This window comes from Liolophura sinensis, chromosome 1, assembly GCF_032854445.1.
Source record: "Liolophura sinensis isolate JHLJ2023 chromosome 1, CUHK_Ljap_v2, whole genome shotgun sequence".
In the NCBI taxonomy this organism is placed as follows: Eukaryota; Metazoa; Mollusca; class Polyplacophora; order Chitonida; family Chitonidae; genus Liolophura; species Liolophura sinensis.
In genome coordinates this window covers 39,380,881-39,408,280 of record NC_088295.1, presented here as the reverse complement: position 1 = coordinate 39,408,280, position 27,400 = coordinate 39,380,881, and the positions used below count along the sequence as shown (strand labels likewise).

Sequence of the window (27,400 nt, the reverse complement as noted above, 5' to 3'; positions counted from 1 at the left end):
AATTTGAACATCTGTGTTATAATGCAGAGCTATCCTTTTCCACATGGTTCCATGATAATAGTCACTGTTAACTGAAATTTGTTTGAGATTTGTGATCTTTCATGAAGCATCACTAGATTCTTAACAGTGAATCTGGATGAACATGGTATGCAGTATGGTTGCCAATGTTCCGTGCTTTCTCCTTCCCACAATCCTGACAAAGGTTGTGTATAAACAAAACTACTGCATTTGTTGAAATGCATTATACATCTGTTAAGAGCTCATCGGATAAAACAGCTGATAAATCACCAGTATTTTACTCAATAAGATTAGTATACAAAGAAGGTCCGGAGTTTAGCCCAGTTTCCTCCACCCACAAATATGACCACCATCATACAAGTTAAAAATTCTTGAGCATTTGTTTAAACACAAATTAATCAATCAATCAAGAAGGGATTAAAGTTTGAAAGCCGAGTAAGATCCTTATCAGCTAGTACAGATCACAAAAAGTGGCTTTGCTGCTAAAGTCATTTAATTTATGGTAAAGAATGTACAAAACAGGTTTTAGTCATGATTGTGCATGTGAGTGAAAAGGCAATGACTGTGCCAATTGACAATTTTTTCTTGACTTCCAATGGGTTTGCATGGAATGTCTTTTTTTTGTTTGTGCAAGACCAAAACTGTGCCTGGACTGACTACTTCAGTGGGTTATACTTCTCTATGTATAAATGAAAATACAATTAATTTAATACTATCAGCATAGAAAACCTCTTCTCATGAGAAATCACATCTTTTGTGAACAGGCAGTTTTCTGTAGCAATCTTCAGCGTGCTTTGTAGTCCCTCATGTTGATCCAAATTCTTTCATCCAAGCCTCATATTTTTCAAGATCTGCTTTAGACACAGATTTGCTGACTTTGTTCATGGCCTCCTCAAAGTCAGCCATGGATACGGGCAGTATCAACTCTTCTTTGGGAACATTGCGGATTTCCTCTGGTGTTAAACCCTGGATTCTTCTGCGGAAAGGCATCATAGCAGCATCTCTGAAACCAGGAAAAAAAAAAACATTTTAGGCTGTATTCTGATATGCATCAACAAGATCTATTCACTGACAGTAAAATCATTTTTCCAGACTTCATTACATGTAATTCTGTACAGCAGGCAAGTTTGGAGAATTTATATTAAACTATACAAATATGCAAATTTGTGCATCTAAGATACCAAAGAATGAAACAAAGAATTCATCAAAATCAGAAACCAACAACAAATCAGAATCATGTAACATTTTCAACATGTAATGCATGCATGGTTCTGGCTGGTTGCACTTGACCTATAAGCTACAAGTTAGATTTGGTAGCTTGCCTGTGGGAGACTTGAGAATGCAAAACTTGAGTTCAATGCATACAGTATCGTACTCAAGTCGTGACACAAATTAATCAATCAATCAAGAAGGGATTAAAGTTTTAAAGCCGAGTAAGATCCTTATCAGCTAGTACAGATCACAAAAAGTGGCTTTGCTGCTAAAGTCATTTAATTTATAGTAAAGAATGTACAAAACAGGTTTTAGTCATGATTGGTAATTTATGGTAATCAAAATGCACACACAGCATCAACGATAGAACCTCCCCCTTGTGTTGATGTGCTTCACATGTACGCAAAACCTCAGCTCAATACATGCTGTAGTTTTTGAGATACCACCCCTTTTACATTTACTTTAACATTGCTTTCCCTGTTATTCAATGCCAAAGCTGATGCAGATGCTCGGGGGTATGCAATAACTGTACTACGTAGAGGAGAATGAACTTGCTCACAAACTGTCACTGAAACAGACAATACTGGGTCACTTACTGCACAGAATCCAGTTTGACAGATAGACAGGCTACCTGGGTGAACTCGCACTGTGTACACCAGAAACCACTTTCACAAAACTTCATATTTCTTGTACTTTTTTGGTAAAAGATGTTGTCTAGGTTGTAGCGCTATAAGACGACATCATTTACAAGAAAAACACAAAAACTTGATTTATGAAGCTTTACGAAAGTGGACCTTGAACTGTACCTACCTGCAGACATTAGTGATGTCTGCTCCGGAGTAACCGTCCAGCTTCTCTGCTATCATGGTCAGGTTGATAGAACTGTCAATCTCTACCTCCTTCAGATTAATCTTGAGCAGCTCCTCACGACCCACCACTGTACAAAAGTACACAGAGCTATGTGAACACTGACAATTACACATACCATGACTACTCAGTGTTTACTACACTGTAGTCATATACATGTACCACAACTACTCAGTGTTTACTGGATTGTCAGTCATAAATGTACCACAACTACTCAGTGTTTACTGGACTGAAGTCATATACATGTACCACAACTACTCAGTGTTTACTGGACTGTAGTCATATACATGTACCACAACTACTCAGTGTTTACTGGACTGTACAGTCATTCACATGTACCACAACTACTCAGTGTTTACTGGACTGTACAGTCATTCACATGTACCATAACTACTCAGTGTTTACTGAACTGTAGTCATATACATGTACCACAACTACTCAGTGTTTACTGGACTGTACAGTCATTCACATGTACCACAACTACTCAGTGTTAACTTGACTGTACAGTCATATACATGTACCATAACTACTCAATGTTTACTGAACTGTAGTCATATACATGTACCACAACTACTCAGTGTTTACTGGACTGTACAGTCATATACTTGTACAGCTGTATCCTTTTTTCCCCTTTGTTTGGACCTGATAGACAATATCCATGTGTAAGATTCTGAAAGGCAATGGTGTACTTCAGGTACCTCTGAGTCTTGCCATGATTTTTGAAAATATGATTAACTATACTCACTGGGTATCCTTAAATCTGATTGCTAATGTAACTGAAAAATTCATGAAAATAGCATAAGGCAGATATGTGAATAAAATCTTGTACATAAGAGGAAAGAATCACTCCTTGATTATTCCACCTGAATTTCCTGAATTGGGTTTGCTAAAGGAAGTTCAAAGCTATCTGGAAATAAGTGTATGGAAATTATTTAATAATATGTACACTACCTTTGATCAACAAAATAGAAAGTGCTCTACCAACAGAAGCTTTATCACGATGTACCCATCCCACCACAGACATCCTGTAACTACAGCAGCCATTCCTTGAGCCCTTACCTGTCGGCAGAGGGATATAGATCCTTTTCTCTAGCCGCCTTCTTAAGGGCCTCATCTATGTCCCAGGGGAAGTTAGTCGCAGCCAAAACCATTACGATCTTAGAGGGGTCATTGCCTGTAGCACCTGTCACACCTGTGGACAAAACAATGGTCAATGGGCATTGAAAAATAAATCACGTGGATATAGAATCCTATCACTATTACAGATGGTTACTGTCGCTATCCATTTCATGCAGCTATGACAACATGCTATAGAAAAAATAATGTTCAGATTATTTGGAGTATTTGCTATGAATTCATGGTGTGCTGTATTTGCCCTAAAAATTCATCATTAAAAATTTTATTTTAGGGGCGTATAAAAGTCAAAAAATATTATTTTGGATAACGAAATTTACATTTTCCCAGTTGGGTATAATCGCACCTTCCACACAAACCTCAGAACACTTTTATAACATCAATCAGGCTCTAAAATCAGGAACAATGAGTAACTTGTCATGGGTGAAATTGTTAGGTCCAACACAACAGATGCTTAGTCATCCTTCACAACCACAGACAACCAGGAATATAAAGAAATACAGGTACTGGTATACATGTACCTATATCACCCCATCCACTGACAACACCTTGTGTTACATCCCAATCTATTGTTTATCTATTTTTTTTTTCAAATTAGTGAGCTGACGGACAGGCTAACTTACCATCCATCTGAACAAGCAGTTCTGACTTCACTCGTCTACTGGCCTCGTGCTCCGAGTCAGAGCCTCTCTTGGAACATATAGAATCTATCTCATCTATAAATATAGTACTTGGCGCATAGAACTGAGCCTGTGAAGAGAAAACAACAGTCTGTTCTCACAGGGAACCAAGATGTGATCCTGGGAAACTGGACAAAGGAACCAAGAACTTAGCCTGTGAAGAGAAAGCAACAGTCTGTTCACACAGGGAATAGAGAACTGAGTCGGTGGACAGAACACAACAGTGTGTTCACATATGGAACTGAAAACTGAGCCTGTGAACAGACAACAGTCTCTTCACACAGGAAACGAAGACCTGAGCCTGTGAAGAGAAAACGACAGTCTGTTCATAGAAAGAAAGGAGAACTGAGCCTGTGAACAGAAAACAACAGTCTGTTCACACAGGAAACGAAGAACTGAGCCTGTGAACAGAAAATGACAGCCTGTTCGTAGAGGGAAAAAAGAACCGAGCCTGAGAACAGAAAAATGACAGCCTGTTCATAGAGGGAAAAAAGAACTGAACCTGAGAACAGAAAAACGACAGTCTGTTCATAGAGGGAAAAGAGAACTGAGCCTGTGAACAGAAAACAACAGTCTGTTTCCATAAGGGTGAGAGAACTGAGTCTGTTCACACAGGAAACAGAGAAGTGAGTCTGTGAACAGAAAACAGTTTGTTTCCACCAGGGTGACAGAACTGAGTCTGTTCACACAGGAAACAGAGAAGTGAGTCTGTGAACAGAAAACAACAGTCTGTTCACACAGGGAACCGGGAGCTGAACCTGTGAACAGAAACAACAGTCTGTTCACATTCGGAACCAAGAACTGAGTCTGTGAAGAGCAAACAACAGTCTCTTCACACAGGGAACCGAGAACTCAGTATGTTAACAGAAAACAGCAGTCTCTTCACACAAGGTGCAGAGAACTGAGCCTGTGAGCAGAAGACAGCAGTCTGTTCACATATGGAACCGAGAACTGAGTCCGTTAACAGAAAACAACAGTCTCTTCACACAAGGTGCAGAGAAGAGCACAACATGGCGCACACATGAGTACAAAAGAACAGAACCAAGCTTTTGAAAACAAATTAGCAGACAAGTGGAGTCCATGGGTATAAGTTTATCAGTTAACTACCAACTGAACACATCTATCAAACCCAAAATCTGTCAACATTTTCTGCAAATGGAATCAATCAGAATGACAGGTGCCTCCGAGTAGGCATGATACACACAATAAATGTAATGTTGAAAAGGGAAAGGTGAGTTAACAACAGAAATGAACCTTTAACAAAGACAAATACATCATATAGAAAATACCGTTCAGAATTTTTACAGCTAAAGGTAAGTACCCATTCTAAGATTCCAAAACAAGTCTTTCAACATAGCCATGCAAAGACAACGTGAAATTACCTGTTCTATGAATTAATATTATATGACACTCTTTAAATTGCAATGAGTACAAACAACAAATAGAATTCATAATCAATCTTCATCACTTCAACCAGAGAGCTGGTAATTCCACTGGTACTTGTACCAAACAAACTTAAGTGTTAATACAATGCTCAGCAGTCAGCAGTAGTTAGGGTCGCTGGGTGGGATTTTAATACAGATGCAGATGCAGATGAAAGATCACAAAATAAGTTAGGTTTACAAAGCAAACTATGAGAGGTGCAGTTTTCTAAAGGGGATGAATTTTTTTTATTTTTACATACATGTATATCTTACAGCATATTTGACTTACAAATCCTAAGTCTGGTTTGGCCGTACCGATCCATGAGTGAAATATGACCAACTAACAAAAACTACATTTTACCTACAGATCCATTTGGCACACAAATCTAAAATTTAAAAAAAAAAAAAACTTTTACAGCTCGCAGAATGGACACACTGCTTGTTACAATTGTCACAATGCTTGACAGAGCGGTCCCAATGCTTGACAGAATGGTCACAATACTTCTGGTTTGCTACAAGAGTTCCACTAATCTACTCCCCTCATCACAGTTAAATATAATAAAATCAATTATGCTGAGCTTATCAATACATTCAAAAGCTACAATATCGAGGCTAAGTGTGACACTACTACATGTATATTCTCTAAAGTGTCTACAGTATCCCAGTATAAAGAAGTAGTTACACCTGTGACAATTATTAACTTGGTAAGAAGTGAACAAAGTGATACATGCTCTGTGTGTCAGGTTGACATTAGAACAATCCGGCTGGCTGAAAAAGTTAAGTACTCGGTACACACTACATACAACTACGGCGAGGTTGGGTTAGGTTGAGTGAAGCCCCTAGGGAGCACACAGCGGGAGCACATAGCAGGAGCACACATCATACCATCTCGAAGAGAAGGCGGACAAGTTTCTCAGACTCGCCGCGATACTTGGAGGAGAGGGAGGACGAGGAGACATTAAAAAAGGTCGTGTGACACTCGGTGGCCACCGCCTTAGCCAGCAAGGTCTTCCCAGTCCCTGGAGGTCCCACCATCATCACACCCTGATGGCAAGCACGTGCAATAAAGGAAAAAAAAAAAACAGAAAGGGGACACAATTCCCATTAGAAAAATATTGTGACATAAAATGTACATGAGGCTCTTACCATTTCAAAGAGGAGCCGGACCAGTTTTTCAGATTCCCCTCTATATTTGGATGTGAGGCTTGATGAAGAGACATTAAAGAAGGTAGTATGGCATTCTGTAGCCACAGCTTTGGCTAACATCGTCTTTCCTGTGCCAGGTGGCCCCACCATGAGAACACCCTGCAAAAACCCCAAAACTGCACACTGCCAACTAAAGCTTAACGTGGACACCTGTAAGTTCTACACCAGTTTACCATGGGAATTGTACCATGGGGTACGAAATAATTATAAAAATATTAAAATATTAATACTTTTCTCGTGTCTCCTGCAAAATACAGACCAAAAAAATATGCACACTACAATTTCAGTGGCCTAACCTTTATTCCTTAGAAGATTGCTGGCTTCAAAAATCAATGGCCCATGTTAAAATGAGACCAACCTGTTATGGCGATCGCGTCCTGCATGTAAGCAATGACTGAGGACTTTCACAGGATTTGGCCCCGTCTGACCACACAGGTGGACCAGTTTTTTGGCTAGTAGTTCTCATCTGTTTCAGTGAAATATTACAGCAGTTGTAGGTTTCAAAATATACTATGTTAAGGTGACTTCGGTGGGAACCCTCAACTCACAGCAGGCCACATTGTTTACACTCACCACGGACATCAGGACTGATAGGTTTCATTTTGATATGGCGCGATGATCTTCAAGGCCGGCAATCTCCTAAGGAATGAAAGTGAGGCTGCCAAAGTAGGTTGTATACTTGTGTTGGCCTATACTTTCGCAAGAGACACAAGAAAGTGCCTGAGGTGCAAGTTGGCAGAACTACTCCAAGGAAATCAAACAGAACATTGTGTAGCACTACTACTCTTTAGTGCTAGCGAAAGTGTAGCGGCACATGGAGCTACTTCAATCCCAAATAGCTAATGGAAATGTAATTTTACCCAAACTCCTTACTTTTAGTTTACTGATATTCCAACCTGAGTAACCTGTAACAACTGATCCTTTCAGTTTCTACATTAATTTTTCTTAACATATTTTTGCCCTTTTTATCATTTATATTTTGGCAGGGGACAGAACTCCTACCTTCCATGGTCTGCGAATGCCCTGGAAAAACTCTGGCAACATCATGGGTAAAACAACAGCCTCTTCCAGTAACTTCTTCGCTGTTGTCAGGTCAGCTATGTCATCCCTACAAAAGCAGATAAGTCTCAGAAAAACAATCAAATGTTTTGTTTACACTATCTCTCTCTAGATAAATGAGACTGGCCAGTGTACATTTTTTTTTTTTTTGTACAATGTATATATAGAAGACTTATCAGTATATATTTGGGTTTTTCTCTACGATATCTCTCTCAATGTCACTCGGTTTTACCAGTGTACATTTGGGTTTTTCTCTACGATATCTCTCTCTATGTCACTCACACTTGCCAGTGTACATTTGGGTTTTTATGTACGATATCTCTATGTCACTAGGACTTACCAGTGTACATTTGGGTTTTTCTGTACGATATCTCTCTCTATGTCACTAGGACTTACCAGTGTACATTTGGGTTTTTCAGCATGATATCTCTCTCTACGTCACCAGGGATTTACCAGTGCACATTTGGGTTTTACTGTACAATGTTTCTATACAAATCAGCCTTTACAGAGTACATTTGGGTCTTCTGTACAATGTCTCTCTAAGTCACTTAGAATTACTAGTGTACATTGGGAATTTTCTGTACAATACATCTCTCCTGTCTATGAAACTCAAGACTTACCTGGGTACATTTGGGTTTTTCTGTACAAATGTCTCTATGAAACTCAAGACTTACCAGTGTACATTTGGGTTTTTCTGTACAAATGTCTCTATGAAACTAAAGACTTACCCGGGTACATTTGGGTTTTTCTGTACAAATGTCTCTATGAAACTCAAGACTTACCAGTGTACATTTGGGTTTTTCTGTACGATGTCTCTCTCCAGGTTCTCCACCAAATCCTTGTCATAACCACTGGGGTCAAACCTCTTCTCTTTTTCCTCCTCATCAGCAGCCTATAATACACACACACAAAGTTTACAAAAAATAACACTGACTAGTACTATGAATACATACGGAGGAGAATGCCACTGCACTATATGATAGTATGGTGGTCTGTAACCTCTCAGAACCGACTGGTCGCTGGAGTATTACTAAAAACACGCAATGAATACTGAGGAAATTGAGGAGAAAATCGTGTAGCCTTAATTAAAAGCATGTCAGTGGGTCAACACTTCAAACAAAAAATGCATACATATCATCAAGTAATGATGTCTGATTAACGCTGATGTCTGCTCTTTTTTCTTTCTAGCTATATTGAACAGCGAACAAGCATGCCCCTTAGCAAAGTTACCAAGTACCAGTATCAAACATGACACGAAGCCCCAAAGATTACCTTTTTCTCCCTGTCTTTGCCCCTAACTGGCCGCTCTGCCCTGTTATCTCGTCCTCGGTCGGCCCCTCGTCTATCAGCATTACCAGCAGGTCTGACACGGTCATTGCCTGAGGGAGCTCTACCCGCACGGCCTCCTTTAGGGTCAGGTTTACGGGCTGCTGCTCTTACACCTCCTCTGATTGGTGGAGATGGCCTGAAACAATGAACAGACTGGCATACAAATTCCTGTGCAGTTTCATCTTTCTTTCTTCTTTTTTTGTGCTCTTAATTATGTACTATTAGCAAATGCGATGCACATTACTTTAATTTGTGGTCAACTTTAAAACTTTTAACCAAACCATGAAGTTAGCCAACCTGGCCTATATATACATGCAGACACCAAGGACTAAACACTTGGACATATTTCAGCGTAATCAGTGTTGTATTTGTGAGTAGTACTGACATTTTTCCAAGAAGCAGTTCTACTACAATGACAGAACTGTCGGTCAACTATTCCAGAAATTAATATCCGCCTTTACTCAAAAGTACATACCTCGTCACAATTCGTAGTTTGTGGTACTAGAAATTGAAATTTTAATGCATTATTCTTAAGACAGTATTTATGATATGGCCAAAATTTCAGTGCCTAGAACCTCTGAACTTGTACTTGAAATTTTGACTTAACTCATAAATGGTATTGTGAAAACGACCCCCAGATGAGCGAGAAAGTTACTTCTAATGTTAATGACGTACTTATGTTCTACTGGAGTGGGAGGAGGCCAGACATCTGGATCTCTGGTGGGCTCCTCATGACGACAGTAATCATCATGAGACCAAAAATCCCCAGGGTTATCTCCCCCTCTTCCATACGCTCGGTTATTTTCTGCTTTAAAACTGGACAGGATCTGAGTGATGTCCTTCACATGCTCCATTTCTGCTACAATTTCCTGCCTCACCTAAGTGTGGAAATAACAGCATAAATATTCTGATACATAAACACATTTAATAATTTATTACTATCATTTGTTTACACATGGATTGGATGTTTAGATTTACTTTCCGCTGAATGTTACAAGCAATTGGAATCATAAATTAGAAACCAATACCAAGCACTGCTTTAAACCATTTAATCATTATTCTGTTCATTGCGAGAATACATCTATCACCTATCTCTGTTATCAACCAACAAAATCTCCTCCTTGATGATAGGTTAAAGAACTGAAACATCATTTTTGCTTGAGAATCACTCCACTATCCTCATGTCGTTACAATGTTCATGCTTTTGTTTGATGACAGATTGTGTTTACCTGCTGCCACTTCTGTTTTCGAGAGGGATCTTTGATAGTGAGCAGTAGTTTCTGTATCTGTTGGATCACACCCTGATAATACACCAGAGAAGTGTCGTAGTTGCCCAGCAGAGCATTTTCACGCCCCATCTTGGTGTTCTCACTGATCTCTGTTAAACTCATGGCTGACTGAAAATTTAAAAAAATAAATAAAAGTGAAGTAGTTGACTGAACTATTTAAAATGTCGGAAAACTGAATTATTACTGGCAGGGCTTTACTTTTCGTGGAAATCCAAAAGAAGGACTAGTCCAAATCTTTTGACAAAATTGTAGTCAGAGAAATGGCTGCCTTGTTCATGAGGGAGCAGGTCAACACGCCCGTTACCATAACGCCTGCTAATTCAGGTCGAAATGCCCGCCAAGGCATTGTTGAGGGTTAGCTGATATAAATTGGCAAAAATAGCTCCCCCATCACTTAGAAACAATAATACAATAAATAATCAAAAAAGTTTACGTGTAACGCCTTTTTTAAACACAAGATAAACTTTCTGTGAATGTAGCGCCTTTAGTCTGGTTCCCTGATGTATTCTTCGTACCTTTAATTTGACGTCAGGCACATTACAAAGCTACCTGCTCTACAACTGGTCATTTATGTATAGTAGCATGTTCCTGAGAGGGGAAGCTTAGCAACAAAGAATGGCTATGAAAAGGTTGTTGTGACATCCCAACGCTACAAATTGAGGTCACAATGTACAACACTACTGTGGTGTCAGAAAGATTTGCACAAATAGAACGGACACAGTTACATAACTTGCTGTGTCAGAACGCAAATGTGGGAATCTGTCAAACATGTGCATGTATTAACAATATGCAATATATGTACACAATATATAATTGTCCGTTTTTCATCTCTTGGTATTTCTAAGTGATCAGAGGGTTACTTTTAACCATTTATATTGGCTACTCACAATAATGCCTTGGCGGGCATTTTGACCAAATCTAGTGACCGTTAATTGTGATAGCAGTTGTTTTGGCTAGCAGGCGTATTGACCTACATTTGTTCATTAAAAAAGCCCATTGTGATCGGCCAAAAGTGCGATCCCCCTCAACTGGAGACTGCCTAACTGATAAAATATTAGGTAGGAAACATTATTGAGGTTGTATATATTTTTTTATTTGATTGGTCTTTTACATTGTAGTCAAGAATATTTCACTTTTAGGATTAACATTATGGTGGGAGCAAACCAGACAGAGCCCTGGAGAAACCCATGACCATCTGCAAGTTGCTGGTAGACCTTGTCACAGAGGATGTAAGTGCAATAAGGAAAATATCCAGGCCTTTGAAAATAGTCCTCAGTTAGGCATATCATTCATTATCCAACATTTAATTCAAAAGGCCACGCGCAAGGCTGACGTTTACTCTGGGTTTTGTATAAACTTCACCACCATCTCCAATAAGGCGTAATAAAACACCAATCAAATATATAAATATATACATAAATAAATTAAGCACTCATTGAAGTAGGGCTCCTCATGAAATGGCATATATTTCAATAATCGATGCGTTCTCCTTTATATACACTGCCTGCTTCAAATGCCACAAGGTAACATCACTCAAGGAATACAGTTCACGAACAATTCCAGGATGGGAAATCACTCATGTTGTTGTTGTTGTACTTCACCCTCAATTTTGAACTCAAGTAGATTTTTATCGAGAAGCACTATTTTTAAGATTTGTTGCTTCATATACAACTCGGTTCCTATTAAATAGCTAGTGTAATAGTCTCTATATAGTTTCATAAAGAATATTTTCAATGACGATAAATACAAGATTACCTGGGTATTTTTTCTGCTGTCACTGAAAGGAATTCTAACTTCTAAAGCTTATTACAAAAGGCATTTTGATTGGTTTGATGTTCAGTACATGGGGAGATAACCGACACTTACATTTTATTTTCCAATGAGTTTTCTCCCATGACTTGGTTTTGTAACATTGATAAAATACATTTTATCTATACGTGACATTCGACTTTAACTTTTCTTGTTTAAAGGAAGAATTTTCATTCATTCTAAACCTGACAAAATAGCGTTCATATCATGGAAATACTTCTGTTATGCAAATACCTCTTCAGCACAGTGAACACCAGATCAGGCGCTTGTTTACAAACAAGCATGAAACAAAATGGACACGCGACATGCTGCTGTCAAAGTTTCCGGTATTCTCACTTTGCCAGCGGAGACAGTTTTGTATGTTTTAGCACATCTCGACTACAGATCGCTGTTGAGGTAGCACTGCTTTGTTTCTGTACCTTCATATCGAAGGAAATCTAAACTGAGAGTGGAAAATGTATCATAAAACGCACTACAGCTGTTGTCATTAGGAGATCAGTTTTCGCTATCATATATAGTTAAATGATTCACGAGACCCATTCGTTTTCCCCAAGATCTGTATAAAAAATATGCATTAGTTTGCTGGATTTGAATGTGTATCGGAAGTTATCAACACAGTTGCTGATACCTTTTGATTGCTCTTGGTGTGCAACCATCCATTTAAGTGTATGCGTGAGCAACAAGAATGTGACATTAGTCAGAAATTGTGCAGCTCTGTAAATCGCTCTATGACTGCCCTTATTGTACACAGCACAACAAGCAAGCCATTAAAAAAAGCTCAAAATACAAAGAACATATCAAGAATATACATTACTTTAATCCTTTCAAATTCTGTCTAACTTTCTTGTAAGACAATGACAGGGACTAGAATAATTAGAACTCCCTAAATTTTCGACTTGACCACCCAAATTAAAACACAAAACATGCCTTTTATTTTCTTTTAGGGAACCGTACCCACATTTCTGTGAATCTGCACGTTATGGTTCATGTCATTGTTGTATCACATAGTTAGGTCAATCTTAATAACTGCATGGTCATTGTAGACCTGTTTATTTTTGTTTGTTTGATAAGGATTATGTTGAGCCTGTCATTCTTGTACTATGCTTAGTATAAACCAAAAAATTATTGAACACAACTTTTTTCAGATATGTGGCATTAGGAGACCAATAAAACTTGTGAATTTTTTTTAAACCATTGTTGATCACACAGTATGGACTGACAGTCTACACTGCCTTTGCAACAGAAGCGGTTCATATAAAATGATGTGAAATGATTAGTTACTGATTCACAGTAGTTTATGATAATACATGGATGGCCATGTGCAAGGTTGATATGGTATATATGTGCTTTACTTGTATTCCATAGATGTGGACAGTGTTGCCAGAGGTTACTGCAACTGTCAAAAGACGATGGCCTTTGGAAAAGACTATGCAGATCAAATTTTCTGGTTGAACGGTAAGTGTCAATATTTCTGTATAATTCAGATGTTTTCCAGGTGTCAGACTGTTTGGTTATTCACTTGTTTTAAATGCTCAAATGAAAGATGACCTCACATCCCAAAGATGATTTTGGGTCTTCTCATGCAGACATTCAAGCACATTTCAGTCGCATGAATAGTGGGCTGTTGCGTTTTATCCACTTCCATGTTAATTTTTACACAATGATATATTAAAAATGGAATCTGATATACTTCACACCTTTAAAACATATCAGATTACCTCCATTTTTATAAAGGTCATCACTCTGAAGCCATCAAAATATAAAACATTTTGACACCTGTTTTCATGTTTCCTGTCTTGGGAAGAAAGTTTCGTTATCATTTCAATAATAAAATACATTTAGAAGTACATAAAAACCTTAAAATGATACTTTTAAAGTTAACGTTTCATTTGTTCTGGTAAGAAATTACTCAGACATCACAAAAAAAACTCTTAAGGTGCATGATCTTAAAGTCAGAATCAAGTGTGTCATTTGAAAAAAAAATAAACTTTGGTGGAAATACAGTGTTACCATTCTATATTTCACAGTAGCCATGTAACTGTTTATTATAAAGGTAAACTAGATACATGTATATTTAAACATATTCATACAGAGATATGTATGAATTTTTTAAAACTGTTTTCAGATGTACAAATGACCAAGGCTGGAGAACAACTTTTGAAGATTACTTTAGAGAATATGGAATGTATATCAGTTGTTACAAGGATATCAAAAAGAGGCCTGGAATCAGATTGAAACTTATTTTATATCGAAGGGTGGCCCAGAAATGCCAGTCCTAAAATCACTTAATGGTGAGTGCTTCATGAAAATCAGGATCTGTATAGTGCAAGTGCTGCCCTCTATGCCCAGTTTAATACATCACTACCACCACTAGACAGGCTTGACCTTTTGAAGCCTAAAGGCTTGTTTAGGCTTGGCCTCACCACTGGTTTCCTTTCACGGAACTACTTGATCAGCATTTAGCCAGTAAAATTGTTTCAGGTGTTGGTAAGAGTCATGTTGTGCAAACTTTAGATAAGTAGAGTATATGTGCATAAGGTAGTATTAGAAACAAAGGGTGAGAAGAAGTTCTTGAGTTTTTTTGACATCACTTCAATGGATTGACATTTATAGGTGCCAGTGTTTAACCCTGACATTGTTGTGAAGCTAACATGTAAAACATTTGTGAAACACTTTTATGAAAATGATCATGCGTACATAGTAATTCTTGGTTGTTTGAAAGCCATTTAACACATTTGAAAATGTTGCTGCTTTTGTATTTCTCTATATTTCGCCTAAGTTCACCATTTTTTAATTTCTATTGTGACCTTGATGTAAACATCCTACTTTGTAGAAATACATCAGATTTGTTGTACAGTAACTGATCATTTGCGTGTTCATATTTAGGCCCTGCAAGTGAAGGTGTACTGGAGAGTGCAGAGAGGAAAATCGGACACAGATTACCGCTGGATCTGCGCTGTTCTCTCAGGATACATAATGGCCAGGGCACCTTTCACAGAAACGCCTGGTAAGTAACAGTTATCACCTTCACTGGAAGTTGTTTGTAGAGCTTATAGTCCTACTTGTGGGGGAAAAGCACCGAGGTCAAAATGGTTATGGCTCATGCCACTCATAGTAGGCACTCAACCCAAGTAGTGTCTTTTATCACTTTAAGTCACTAATAAATTGTTCTTTTTAAAAAAAAATATATCATTATTTTGTACTGGACCTACAGAAAGGAGAAAATAGTCAGTGTTCGTTGCAATTTTTTCTTAAGTAAGATGACGCCTAATTTCTTCTCTGAATCTTGTGTAACATAGTTTTGCAGAAGGGCAAGAGGCTATAACCAACAGACTGTTTCTGCCCAGCCCCCTGAAATGTGAGAACTTGCAGGGTCTAGGCTACCCTGAAAACCTCACCTAATGGGCTGGGTTTGTACATGTACTGTAGTTCCACTGTTTCAGTCAAAAACACCCCACGCAGCCCACCCCCATACCCCACCTCACCCCCATGACCTCCACCCCACCCCCATGACCTCCACCCCAACTTCCTCAAAATGCTGTATTTCACGTAAGATCAGACATTTTGCTTTATTATGATTGTTTCTTCCACCTTACAATCTTATGAGGATTTTGTAAAGTTTGATTAATTTATTATAAAAAAAAAACTTCTCTCAGCATGAAAAGTATCGTTTTAAATCCTTTATGTGCTTCTGAAAGTGCATTTGTACATACCATTTTCATGTGAAATACAGCATACGACATTCCACTGCCCCTGTCCTGGTGAAGCTGTAGTATAAAACCTGGTTTTATGTTCAGATGAATGTATATTCTAATATAACATTACAAGGGATGTTGTATCATATAAAGTTGTATTTGTTTTCAGTTTTATGAACACTGGAGATGTAGGTCACACACCTGTGAAGTCTGAATTCCTTGTGGACGCCATGACATTAGCAGTAAAATACAAGGTAAGAAACATTTATCACTGGAACCTGAGTAGTGTAGAGTGGGTATTATTAACGATTATGGAATTGCATATATTTTCACACTGTAAATGATATTACAAAGTTTGTTAATGTTCAACTGTTGTTTAAAGGAGAAGAAAACTTAGAACAATGACACTATAGGCTGAAAAAAAACATTTTTTTTTCTATCTAGTAGTGCCTGCTGCATAATTTTGCGATTTTTCCTCGCCATACACGTAAAGTCTGAAAACGTACAGCTGGCATAAATCACTGAGCTCATCGCGTATTCCATCTACAACACCCTGCAAGTTATGCTGGGGGTGTGTTGCCTCTCAGCCAATGAGAGTCATTAAAACTGCTGGCTTGTTTGTGTAAACTCAGAACCTACATCCAACATTCTGGTTTCGCGATCATCAAGTGGAAAACAAACTGTACTGTGTGCTACCTTCTGGGAAGAAGAGTTCTACCGGAAATGTACGAACTGTACTTTGGTGCATTCCGATGGCAATTCTCCTCCTAACACAGAAGACTTCAGGACTAATTCTTAAGCAATATGGAGTCGCCCACAGCGGATTTTGACGCTGACTTTATTTATAATTTATCTACGTGAAGTACATGTTAGAATTTTTTTTATGGCTTGCACCTACGAGGAAATGCATACTCTTTTCTATGGTATTTGTTTGATGTTCAAATTTTCTTCTCCTTTACACTACCAGCATATGATAATGAAATCCATTTTTATCTTATGGGAATCATCAACTCATAATGGTTTTTGCCATGATATTAAGAGAAATATTCTTTAAAATGACATAAAACGACAATCAGGCCTTTGTGATCGAGGTGGTTAGCACACCAGCGCGGCACAAATGATACAGGAGCCTCTGACCAATGCAGTCACTGTGAGTTCAAGTCCAGCTCATGCTGGCTTCCTCTCTGAGCGTGTATGGGAAGGTCTGACAGCAACCTGCAGATGGTCATAGGTTATGCTCACACCATAATGCTGGCTGCCATCGCATAAGCCAAATGTTCTTCAAAATGGAATAAACAGCTATCAAATAAATAAAAAAAACAAATAAAATGACAATCATGTCAAATTAGACTGAGATAAATGCTCTTCTGATCCTTACAAGTGATTGCATTTGGTATGCCCTGATATAAGGCACTTACAATTATGTGGAAACAGTGGTGTCACCAGCCCACAGGGACTAATCACGTAGTAATACCAACACAAATAACATCACACAACTGGCTAGGCCCAGGCTGGTGACATACGTAATTCTGAATAATCATATTTAAGCACCCTTTATGATTATTCTTATGGTTAAGAATTGTGATGAGAAATGTTAACCTGATAAATTGGTCAGACTAGACTGGCATTATGACTGGTATCTTCCTGACACCCCAGGATTTTTTCCTCAGGACAGTGGAGAGCTCCGTGGCTGTGCTCCTATCACGTACTGTGGGTTTTCCAATTTTAACGCTGGACAAATGATAGCTGTGACGGAGGAGGGTGGGCACACCATTGGAGAAGTCTTCTTCCCAGTTTTACGAAGAGAAGGGTTCACTCAAGTTGACCAGTTTATTGCAGGTTGGCTGGAAGTGTTTATGAGTGTTTAAGATGGTTCATAATTAGCATGTGTATTGGAATTTGGGAACTTAATTCTTCTGCCTGGCATATATGCAGTCAACATATGCATTGCATGGAACATTCTTAGCAATTGACAAGTTATTTGAGATCTGTTCCACTGTGAAGTGATTTATTTGTACTAGGATTCCACATGCACCTCCCTCAAAAGATCAAATGTCGACTGAAGACAAAGTTGACCTTTTAGCTCCAAACTAATTTATTCCTAAACTTTTATGCAGAGAATTCGTATGTTTTTTTTAACAGGATTTGGAAAATCTGAATGAGAATTGAAATGGATAAATTTGTTGGGTGTATAAAGTACAAACCCTTGAAACAAAGACTGCACCCCTTTAACACACTGTTTGATTTGGTCACAGGTTGTGAGATGTTTTTTCTGTCTTGTCAGGGCAAACATTCAGGAATTGGTTGACAGGCCTGGCCCAGGCTCTGGCTGAGGACCGTTACATATGGCAGGACGATATGCTTACTATGTGAGAGATACTGCTTAATTCCATTTTAACTCACCTCAAGTGTATGAACCAGCTCCCATATTATCTTTTATCTTCAACCTTTTCGCATGTTTGCAAGATGTTGTTACCAGCATATTCTGAAGGCTGTATTCTGTGTAGACTGATAAAGTTATACTTTTTGTGAACCCTCAAATTGGCCAATCCAACCAATGTACTTTTATCACCAAATATGATTCATTATTGTGAACGAATTGCGATGAAAGTTGCTCATCCATATGCTGAAAGGTTGAGGAATATAAGTACTAATGGTAGTGCCATTACATTCACTTGGTTTGCTGTATTTGTTACAAACCTGGTTTTATGAAAACATCATTTCATTGGACAATGTAACTAAGTTTTAAGAACAAAGAGCCATTTGGTGTAAGTTTTTTCTTATTCTGTGATTTATGTTTAATTTTAGTCAGACATAAATGGCGTAAATGGTACTGGTTGATATAGGTTTTACCGTGAGCCAAGCTGTGTGGCAATCACCAATGAGATGTTCCGTGTGGAAGTGGCCACATGTTTCCTGCCTGAGATGAGCTGTGTCATCCCTCCTCACTTTACCTTCATGTATCACATCACGTATGTAGCTGGCACCCAGGGTGGAGGTGCCTTTTCCAGTTGTATCACATTTGTTTTGTGTACACTAGAAGTCTTGTCGAAACTAGCATACTGTAATTCTGAAGGCATTATTTTATGTACATTGATAAAATAGTACTTTTCGGGAAGTCCTGAAATTGGCCAATCCAACCAATGTAGTTTTGTGTCCAAAATCAAATCATATATGTGCATAAATTGCTCTTAAAGTTGCTTTCTCATAAGCAAAAAAGTTCAGGAATTAGGTTGTAGATGTATATATTATGAGTAAAAAAGTCGGAATTGCATTTTTACTAAGAGTATATTTTGTGCTAATGCTGTTTAAGGTAATTTTTAGTAGAACATTTAATGTTTCTTAACATGCATAAATTTGATTCTTGCAAAAGTCAAGTAACTTTAAAGTCCATGTGAGACCTAGCATTAACCCTATGAAGAAACGTATTCATTTTAACATTGTTTGTATACACTGTATACCCAAATTCTTCAACCTTTTCAACCGCCTCTGCAGCCAATATTGTGAAGCATTCTGAGAGAACTATGTGGTGTAGAGAAATAATTTGCACAGTTGTATGAAACTTTCATCTTTAATGACAATCCAAGCATTTTCAGCATCATAATAATTCTATGCATAAATTCCACTGGAGAAGGTGCTTTAGTGGTTGAAAAGGTTTACAGTATGTACAGTATGTACTTTTGCAAAGACAAGATGAGTCCTTGAAAATCACTTTATTCATTTATTTACTCATTTTTCTGTCTGTTCATGTGATTTTATCAGTGGGCACTCCACTTATGGTTTGAGAGGCAGCCAGCATGAGTTGGACATGAACTCACAGCAACTGCACTGGTGAGAGGCTGGTCTGCACTAGCATTCTAACCATACAAACACATAGGCCCTGTCACTTTATTGAGGTTCGTAAACTGACACTGTACTGTTGTTGTTGTTGTTGTTGTGTAGGATGTCCATGTCAGAGTCAGCTCCTCCTCAGTGCTCTTGTCAGTTGGAGACCCGTCACTGGATCATAACAGACGAGGAGGGGAATGAGGAGAGGGTGGATGGTCCAGGGGTTGTCGGTAAGTGACGTGTGTAAATACAGCTCTTGTTATACTTACAGCTCTGACTGTGGGTCTGAAGATTTGTCTGTTATATGTTCAAATGGGATGGCTCTGGCTTCTGGTACCCATAAACCTGATTGGTTTTGTGTAAGTGAAATATGTGTGAGTATAGCATAAAACACTAATCATTTTAATAAATTCCCCAGCCTGGTAACCGTCTAATAGAGTGTTACCTAGGATGTTCCCATGATGAGTCATCCAGAGGTGTGCGCTTTTGTGTGGCTGTGTTGACAGGGAGGTTCCATGTGATGAGTCATTCTGTGGTATGTACTCTTGTGTGGCTGTGTTGACAGGGATGTTCCCTGTGATGAGTCATGTTGAGCAATGTTTGCTGCTATGTTGTAGGTATGTTCCCTGTGATGAAGCCTGGCTCAGTCTACTCGTGGATCAGCTACACTGCCTTCTCCACAACCTATGGAAACATGAAGGGACATTTCACCATGAAAAACCTCAGGACAGGTGCAAATCTTTACTTGTTAGCACTGTTCTTTAATTAAAATTATCATTTAAATTTCTTGTTGTGTTCACAAGAAAACACAGTATATGTCCACACACCCAACAACTCCTCCTCATCATATGACTGAAAAATTGTTAAGCATACTGTGAAACCCCAAGCATATACACTGAAGCTCTGATCATGTGGTGAAATTAAGAACTCAATTCTAAAATCAATTCTTACACTGACTGAGGGGAATTTCCAGTTTTGAAACCAGAAGATGTTTATATTGTACAAAGTATGGATATGTAATTGTATATTTGTTTGAATTGATTGACAGGTGAAGAGGTGAACATAGAGTGTCCATGTTACCACATGAAGTGTCTGCCGTACAAGATGTCAGAGGAAAGAGCAATCAAGAGAAAAGAGAGAAAAAAGAAATTATGACACCTTGTTCAAGATGTTGTTTATACTTGTAAATAGTACTCGCTGTAAAATATTGAAACTTACATCCCGTGAGAGGAGGCTCTACCATGGGGGTACCACACCACGTTGTGTAAAGACATTACACTCACTATGGAGAGATTTTAGTTCAATGGTTTGGTTATGGTATTTAATCTAAAAGTCCAATGCAGTTTAGTTTTGACGGTTAGGGTTTTTGTACTTTTCAGCGCAGATACATTGGAGACTGACTTTAACAAGGATATGTTATTTCAGAAGACATTTACAGTTTGGACCAAACTTTGTCAGCATGATGTAGTGCAGTGGAAAAATTCAGAATTTTGTGTCCAAAGTTACAATGTCATGTATAGATAATGCTGGGCAAATAATTAAGTCGGAAGTAAGGCTTATGAAAGTGGTGTATTTTTTTTCCTTGACCACATTCTGGATATTAGATATATATATAGAATGTTTTGCTGACTTACAGACTGGTTGGAATGAGGTGTGTGCTGTAATTCATTTTTTTGTACAGCGTAAAACGGGGGGAATATGGTCAACCTAAACCTTTGAGAACGGGTTTGGAGTTCCAAGCTGAACTACATATTAGCTACTGTCATCGTTTATTCAGCTATGTAAACAGTTTACTGAATTTGTCAGGCGTTATGTCTATTTCATGTGATGGAAAATGGTAAAGAGTAACCAAAAATTATCACATAAATACACAGGCATAAGTACATTGCATGAAGGGGATTTGTCATTTATGTACAATCAGGATACCTTAGAAAAATGAAAATGATTGGAAAATAACAGTAAATATCAAGAAATATTTTTGCCTTCATTATTATTTGTATATCAGTGTCAAATCTTGAAGTTGTAATTGTTTTAAGGGTCTGTTTATAAGCAGCAGTACCCATTTATCATGAAAAAACAAGTGCACTTGAGCAAGAACCAAAATGATGCTGCTGTTTGCTGCTTGTGGTACAATCTGTCTTCTAAGTATTACTTGTTACATAGAATTGTTGAAACATTGCAACCCCAACTTTTTGTTAGGCTGAACTCCAGAAATTGTCCATTATTGTTATTTGCTACTGGTCATAATGGGTACATCTTTTGTACATCAGCAGAGTTTCGTGTATGTACTGAACCATGACAGCCCTATGGCCGAGATACCCATTGTTCCCCTCTGCCACAGATTTTGTACAATGTGCAAAGCCGCAGAGAGACAGCAAGACAAGCAACAGAGTTCAAAGTTGTATAACTGAGTCAAGACACGGTCTCTTCACCAAGGTTGCTGATGAATTTTCATAACCGACCGGGTTCATCTCAGCATCAAGCCACCATGAACCTAAATCCCCTGGAACAGTGAGACGGGTTCCCAAGACCACTTGGTAGTTCTAGCTGCTTTGATAGCAGATTTAAATGAAGAGATTTGTCATGACATTTCCCTATCCAGTTTTGTGCATTAATAAAACTGATTGTCATGATGTAATGAAAATATTTTCATAACTGTGGCACTAAGGCACCAATGTCTACCTTCTTATTTATAGAACTATTGGGATATGGGGATATTTATATAGTCATGTGTAACTGTATGCCCTTTGTACTATAATTACATGTCATGTATGTACCCCTGTTTATTGCATTTAGTAACAAATCAGATCTGAATTCTTCCACTATATTGCAGTTGACCTTGCCATACTTCTTTTCTGTGTAATCAGCCTGGAACTTTTTGTGTTCCGAAATAAGGAGGCATGAGTAATGGCCACGAAGTCAATGACACACCATACCGTGATTGTTTTGTCTATTGGTATGACGTCTTGTAGACTACAATGAATGTGTATCAAGACAAATTTATTTTAAAAATGAAGCACTATATTTGCCAACTGATGTACGTGTATGCAGATTTACAGCAGACCTCCAACCGGGAGAGCTCAAGTCCAGGTCATGCTGGCTTCCTCTCCGGCCGTAAGTGGGAAGGTCTGCCAGCAACCTGCAGATGGTCGTGGGTTTCCACCCATAATAATGCTGGCCGCCGTCATATTAGTGAAATATTCTTGAGTACTGCGTAAAAACACCAATCAAATAAATAAAATAAATCCAACCGGGGTACACCGCTTTTTAAAAAAAATCTTATTATTTTATTTATGAGTTACTGGTTGTAATGTGCAAATTGACAGTTTGGTGAAACTTACAGCTTTCTGAATTGACCAGCTGATGCCCGTGGAGAACGTAGGCATATCTATGGCCACAGTTTACCGTGTGCGGTATGTCGCTGAGAGGCATCTCAGGTAAGAGTCCAAACACAGCAGTATTCAGCAGAGGCCATCAGACAACATACGAGTTGCATGTGCTGTCAATTTTGAACTTGTTTTACGCTCAAGGAAATGAAAAGTACGTGCAATTCATAAGATGTTTTGATGTATTATTTTTGAAAGATATATTTCCTTGCCAATGAAAATATGTATACTGTACCACAGCAGTGTTTATTTAAAAATACGTACATGCGTAGCGCTATATATATATATACATGCACGCTAGGACTGGTCCAAAATAAACAAGCCTTGTCCAAATACGTCAAAACAGACATTCGTATACCAGCCATCTACCAAAATGGACGTTCCAGGTCAATAATCCCAAGGACAATTCCCAAGACAGCGTTCAACGCACTTTAATACTAAGAAATTATGTAAAGTACGAAAATGAGACGGATTCATACAAAAAGAAACAGAAGTTTTCAGTGACGTAATTGGAAAAACGCAAGGAATAATGCGTGTGAAGGATTGAAATCAGTGTCCAAATCGTGTAGTAATACTAGTTTATAAGTTGTCGATAATCAAGATGTGAATCTAAGTTTCGCTTTGATTGCAACTGCTCATATATCCACCGTGGCGATCTAATTCAACACGACGAATATATATGGCCCATGGCCTCGGGGTGAAAAGGAATTAGACACACTTATGAAGTAGAGTGTCAAAAATCCAGGACGATGTGCCCCTATATTTTATTTACAAGAGAATTATACGCATTGTAGAACTTGAGAAACGTATAGAGTGGAGGTGATTGTTTTGCCGTTTTAACTGGTGACGTTGATTTGAAATCATCACATAACACACAGTCTGTCAGCAACCTGCTGATGGTCGTGGGTTTCCACCGGGCTCTGCCCGGTTTTCTCCCACCATAATGCTCGTCGCCGTCGTATAAGTGAAATATTGAGTACGGCGTAAAACACTAATCAAATAAATAAATAAATCATAAGACAGGAATGGATATGTAACCGAAATGCATTCTACAAGGCGGTAACCTACTGTCAAATTTGAAACCATCCCTCCACGAGACCGAAAACCGTTTTGGTAATTGTTCAAACATAAGCCCAGATAAGATGTACCATCTGGAGAGTGTAGGCCTATGTAGTTTTCTCTAAATGCATTCAAGGTGGATATATATCTTCGACAGTCCTTGCCATATATGGGTTGCTTAACACTAGCTGATCATCGCTATAACGTTTAGTGCATGAGAAAGATCGATCCTGGCGAAGACTTCTTTACAATAATGTCCTAATACATGTAGCCGTATTGATACGAGAATAACAAATAACCATCGCTGAGCACTGATTATAGTGTGTGTTTTGCTTTTAAGCGCTGCATGCAATATAAACACAACAATGCATATGATTATATTCGGAAGCACACATTGCATGTATTTCAAATGTGGCAAGATCTCACCAGACCTCGATCCGGTATTTTACAAAAGGCAAATGTCGTACATAGTTACAAAAATTGGGCACATTACATAGGGAGAATAAAACATTTTTATTAAAATATATAGTGAAAATACATATATTCCAGGAAAATCACGATTAACAAATCTGTATACATATTATTAATACTGACAGGTACACGATTTTGTGTGCACTTAAAGGAAATCTCATTGATATAACATGACAAACTCAAAACACTGCATTTAGTCAGTTAAATGTCACCTTTTGTATGGCATTTGTCGATACTGTTGGTAACTGAACTATCAAACTATAAGAACAGTACAACTTTCTAAACAACGGAATATATTACAATTCTGAGCTAGCAATAGGAGTTTACCCTTTGCTCCACAAAACAACAATACTACCGTTACCTTTAAAACTTTGTTCATTGCCAAGTTCCCTTTAATACTTAAAATAATTGCTCGAATTGTTGCATGCATGCATGCATGGAAGATCGATTATGTAAGAATATGGTAATGTATTTTGATTTCATATTAACACGCGAAGTTACTTCAAATTAAAGAGTATTTAAAGGTTTAAATGTGACCAGATATCATTAACCTATTTCCAACGCAAGGCAGTCCACACATTAGCTTTCTGGCAAAACAAAGAGTTCTTCTTGGACTCTGGTTTCAAGGATGTCAACAGGTTTAGCCAACATACGGAAGTCAATAACTGCATCTTGTTTGGGATTCATCTTTACTGCGAACATGCAGGTTAATCACAAAAATCCAGTTTTCATCCTTAAGTACTGTATTCTGGAAGAACCCTGGTACGCTTTCGATTTAATGCTGGCATTTTTGGATAGATTTCCTAGCTGAATATCAACAACTTCAAAACTATTCAATGTCCATGCAGTTCCTCGGCGTTAAAGGACCTCCATTTGACAAGGTTCGCGGGTGGGATTCCGATTTTCTGCTTCTTGTTGTCGGTGTCTCTACTGAAGAAATAACCACATGTGGGTTTACCTGGAGAGTGGAAAGGTGCGAAGGATCCCCTGGGTGCGTGGAACTGGCTCAGATCACTGGATCTCACCTCCACCTGGGGCAGACGACTTCTCGGAGATGGTTTGTTGTAACTCCTCGTTACGTTGAAATGCCGGGAATAGTTATTTGAGAGTCCGAGCCTTTGGAGGCGCATGCTCTCAAGACGTTCCCAAGTTCTCGTCTTCGGGTTTGGGTTGTACTCGAGTTGATGAACCCAGTTTTGGTCGCCAAGTCCCGTTGAGTCAGCCTGCGGTGCTGTTTTCATCTCGGCGTTACACGCTGGTTCTACCTGCACGACAACTGACATAGTCACTGTACACAAACCACAGTGACTGCGACACGCTTCTCAGTGCAGTTCACAGCCAGGTGCCAGGCGACCCGTCACGCGGATCAAGACTATATAACCTTGGTTGCTACGCTCTCAATGTTCTGCCGCAACTCAAGGTTTCTAGTCCCTCGCTGTTGTAGAGGCCTAGACGGAACTGTAAACAAAAACCATAGCACCGCCTATTGTTATATACGTCACTCGACCCCGTGTCACACCCGACGTCACAATCCACTTAGGCCCGCCCCATTAGATAACGACGTTATAATCTGTACCCAAGACAGATTTATAATGCTACTAAGAAAATCGGCCAAAGTCCTTTTCACTGAACGACTGTCTTACCTGTGAAACGCATGGGCTATGTAACAGTGGTTGGGTATATAATATTTATACCACACAGTAGGGCTTTTACCACAATACTCACAACCCTTTCCAAATATGTATACCCGTATATATTACTCTGCCGCACAAGTAGACCTAAATGGGCCACGCGAGTGATAATTACGTTATAATATACTTCTACTGAGAATCTCCCCAAACTCCATGCTTAATCCTGCGAGTTCAAACTTGGACCTCAGCATAAAAAGACCTATACAGGGTTAACTGAACGTATCGTTTGACAAACGCATATTGTGAACGGTAATGCGATCATGACGGCGCGTTTATTATCAGTTAAGAGTGTGAATAAATTAATACTGATATTATACCTTAATCCTTGCCACAGTAGATGTATATATACATGACAGATATATCTAGTTTCATGCGTATCACGGTGACAAAAAATGCAATCAGATTGTGGTGTCAATGGCTTTCGCATAAAAGAGAAAACAACTAAAAAAAGTTATAATTAATCAATCCGCTTAATATGATGTAATCCTATAATGTCCACGAGTAATAAACAGCAGAAATCCGTGTTGTATGATCTACATGTTACATAGTCACCAACTATATAGGCCCCTAGGTTGCTATATATGATACTTTTTAATTTTTTTATTTGACTGCTTACTTTTTATTGGGTCGAATGCTTTGTGACTTTGTAACTTAGTAACGTGCTAATGACAAAGTATGTTATCAATACAACCGATACGGAAAGCAGATTAATTTATGACGCGTGATCTGTTATTATCTTTGATTCCTTTGTTGGAAGAAATACCCCAACCTTATTTATAGTCGGGGGTTTATGAATATAGCGATGCATAGTGTCAGCTAAACCCAGCCTGTAAATTTATGAGTTTATTTATAACATTGCTATCATAAAACAACAACATAAATACCATATTTCAATATTTATTGGAAAAGTCTTAATCAAGTGCTACCTATCATTACACGAGACAAGACGTCATTAATGCATACTAAGATTCGCTTTATATAGCCCTTGGGGGCCTCCGTGGCAAAACTGGTTAGCGTAATGACCCAGAAGCCTCTCACCAATGCGGTCACTGTGAGTTCAAGTCCAGCTCATGCTGACTTCCTCTCGGGCCATACGTGGGAAGGTCTTTCAGCAAACTGCGGATGGTCGTGGGTTTCCACCGGAAAACTCTGCCCGGTTTCCTCCCACCATAATGCTGGCCGCCGTCGTAAAAGCGAAATATTCTTGAGTACGGCGTAAAACACCAATCAAATCAAACAAATA

The 27,400-nt window shown here is 38.5% G+C and overlaps 2 protein-coding genes across 2 annotated transcripts; one reads left to right on the top strand and one right to left on the bottom strand.

Moving 5' to 3' along the window:
- Nucleotides 1–155: 155 nt before the first annotated feature.
- Nucleotides 156–12,048, bottom strand: LOC135470253 (katanin p60 ATPase-containing subunit A1-like). The gene is given in 12 exon segments (XM_064749077.1): nucleotides 156–1,021; nucleotides 2,041–2,167; nucleotides 3,157–3,202; nucleotides 3,204–3,289; nucleotides 3,855–3,981; nucleotides 6,482–6,640; nucleotides 7,544–7,649; nucleotides 8,383–8,492; nucleotides 8,873–9,065; nucleotides 9,605–9,807; nucleotides 10,159–10,322; nucleotides 11,974–12,048. Coding segments are annotated over 11 exon segments (1,518 nt in total). The 5' UTR covers nucleotides 10,321–10,322; nucleotides 11,974–12,048; the 3' UTR covers nucleotides 156–822.
- Nucleotides 12,049–12,319: 271 nt separating this feature from the next.
- LOC135461716 (F-box only protein 3-like) lies at nucleotides 12,320–21,218 on the top strand. Its single transcript, XM_064738917.1, is given in 12 exon segments — nucleotides 12,320–12,423; nucleotides 13,393–13,482; nucleotides 14,153–14,295; nucleotides 14,298–14,318; nucleotides 14,914–15,034; nucleotides 15,892–15,976; nucleotides 17,393–17,561; nucleotides 18,007–18,091; nucleotides 18,569–18,694; nucleotides 19,665–19,780; nucleotides 20,168–20,281; nucleotides 20,599–21,218. Coding segments are annotated over 12 exon segments (1,281 nt in total). The 3' UTR covers nucleotides 20,706–21,218.
- Nucleotides 21,219–27,400: the final 6,182 nt, after the last annotated feature.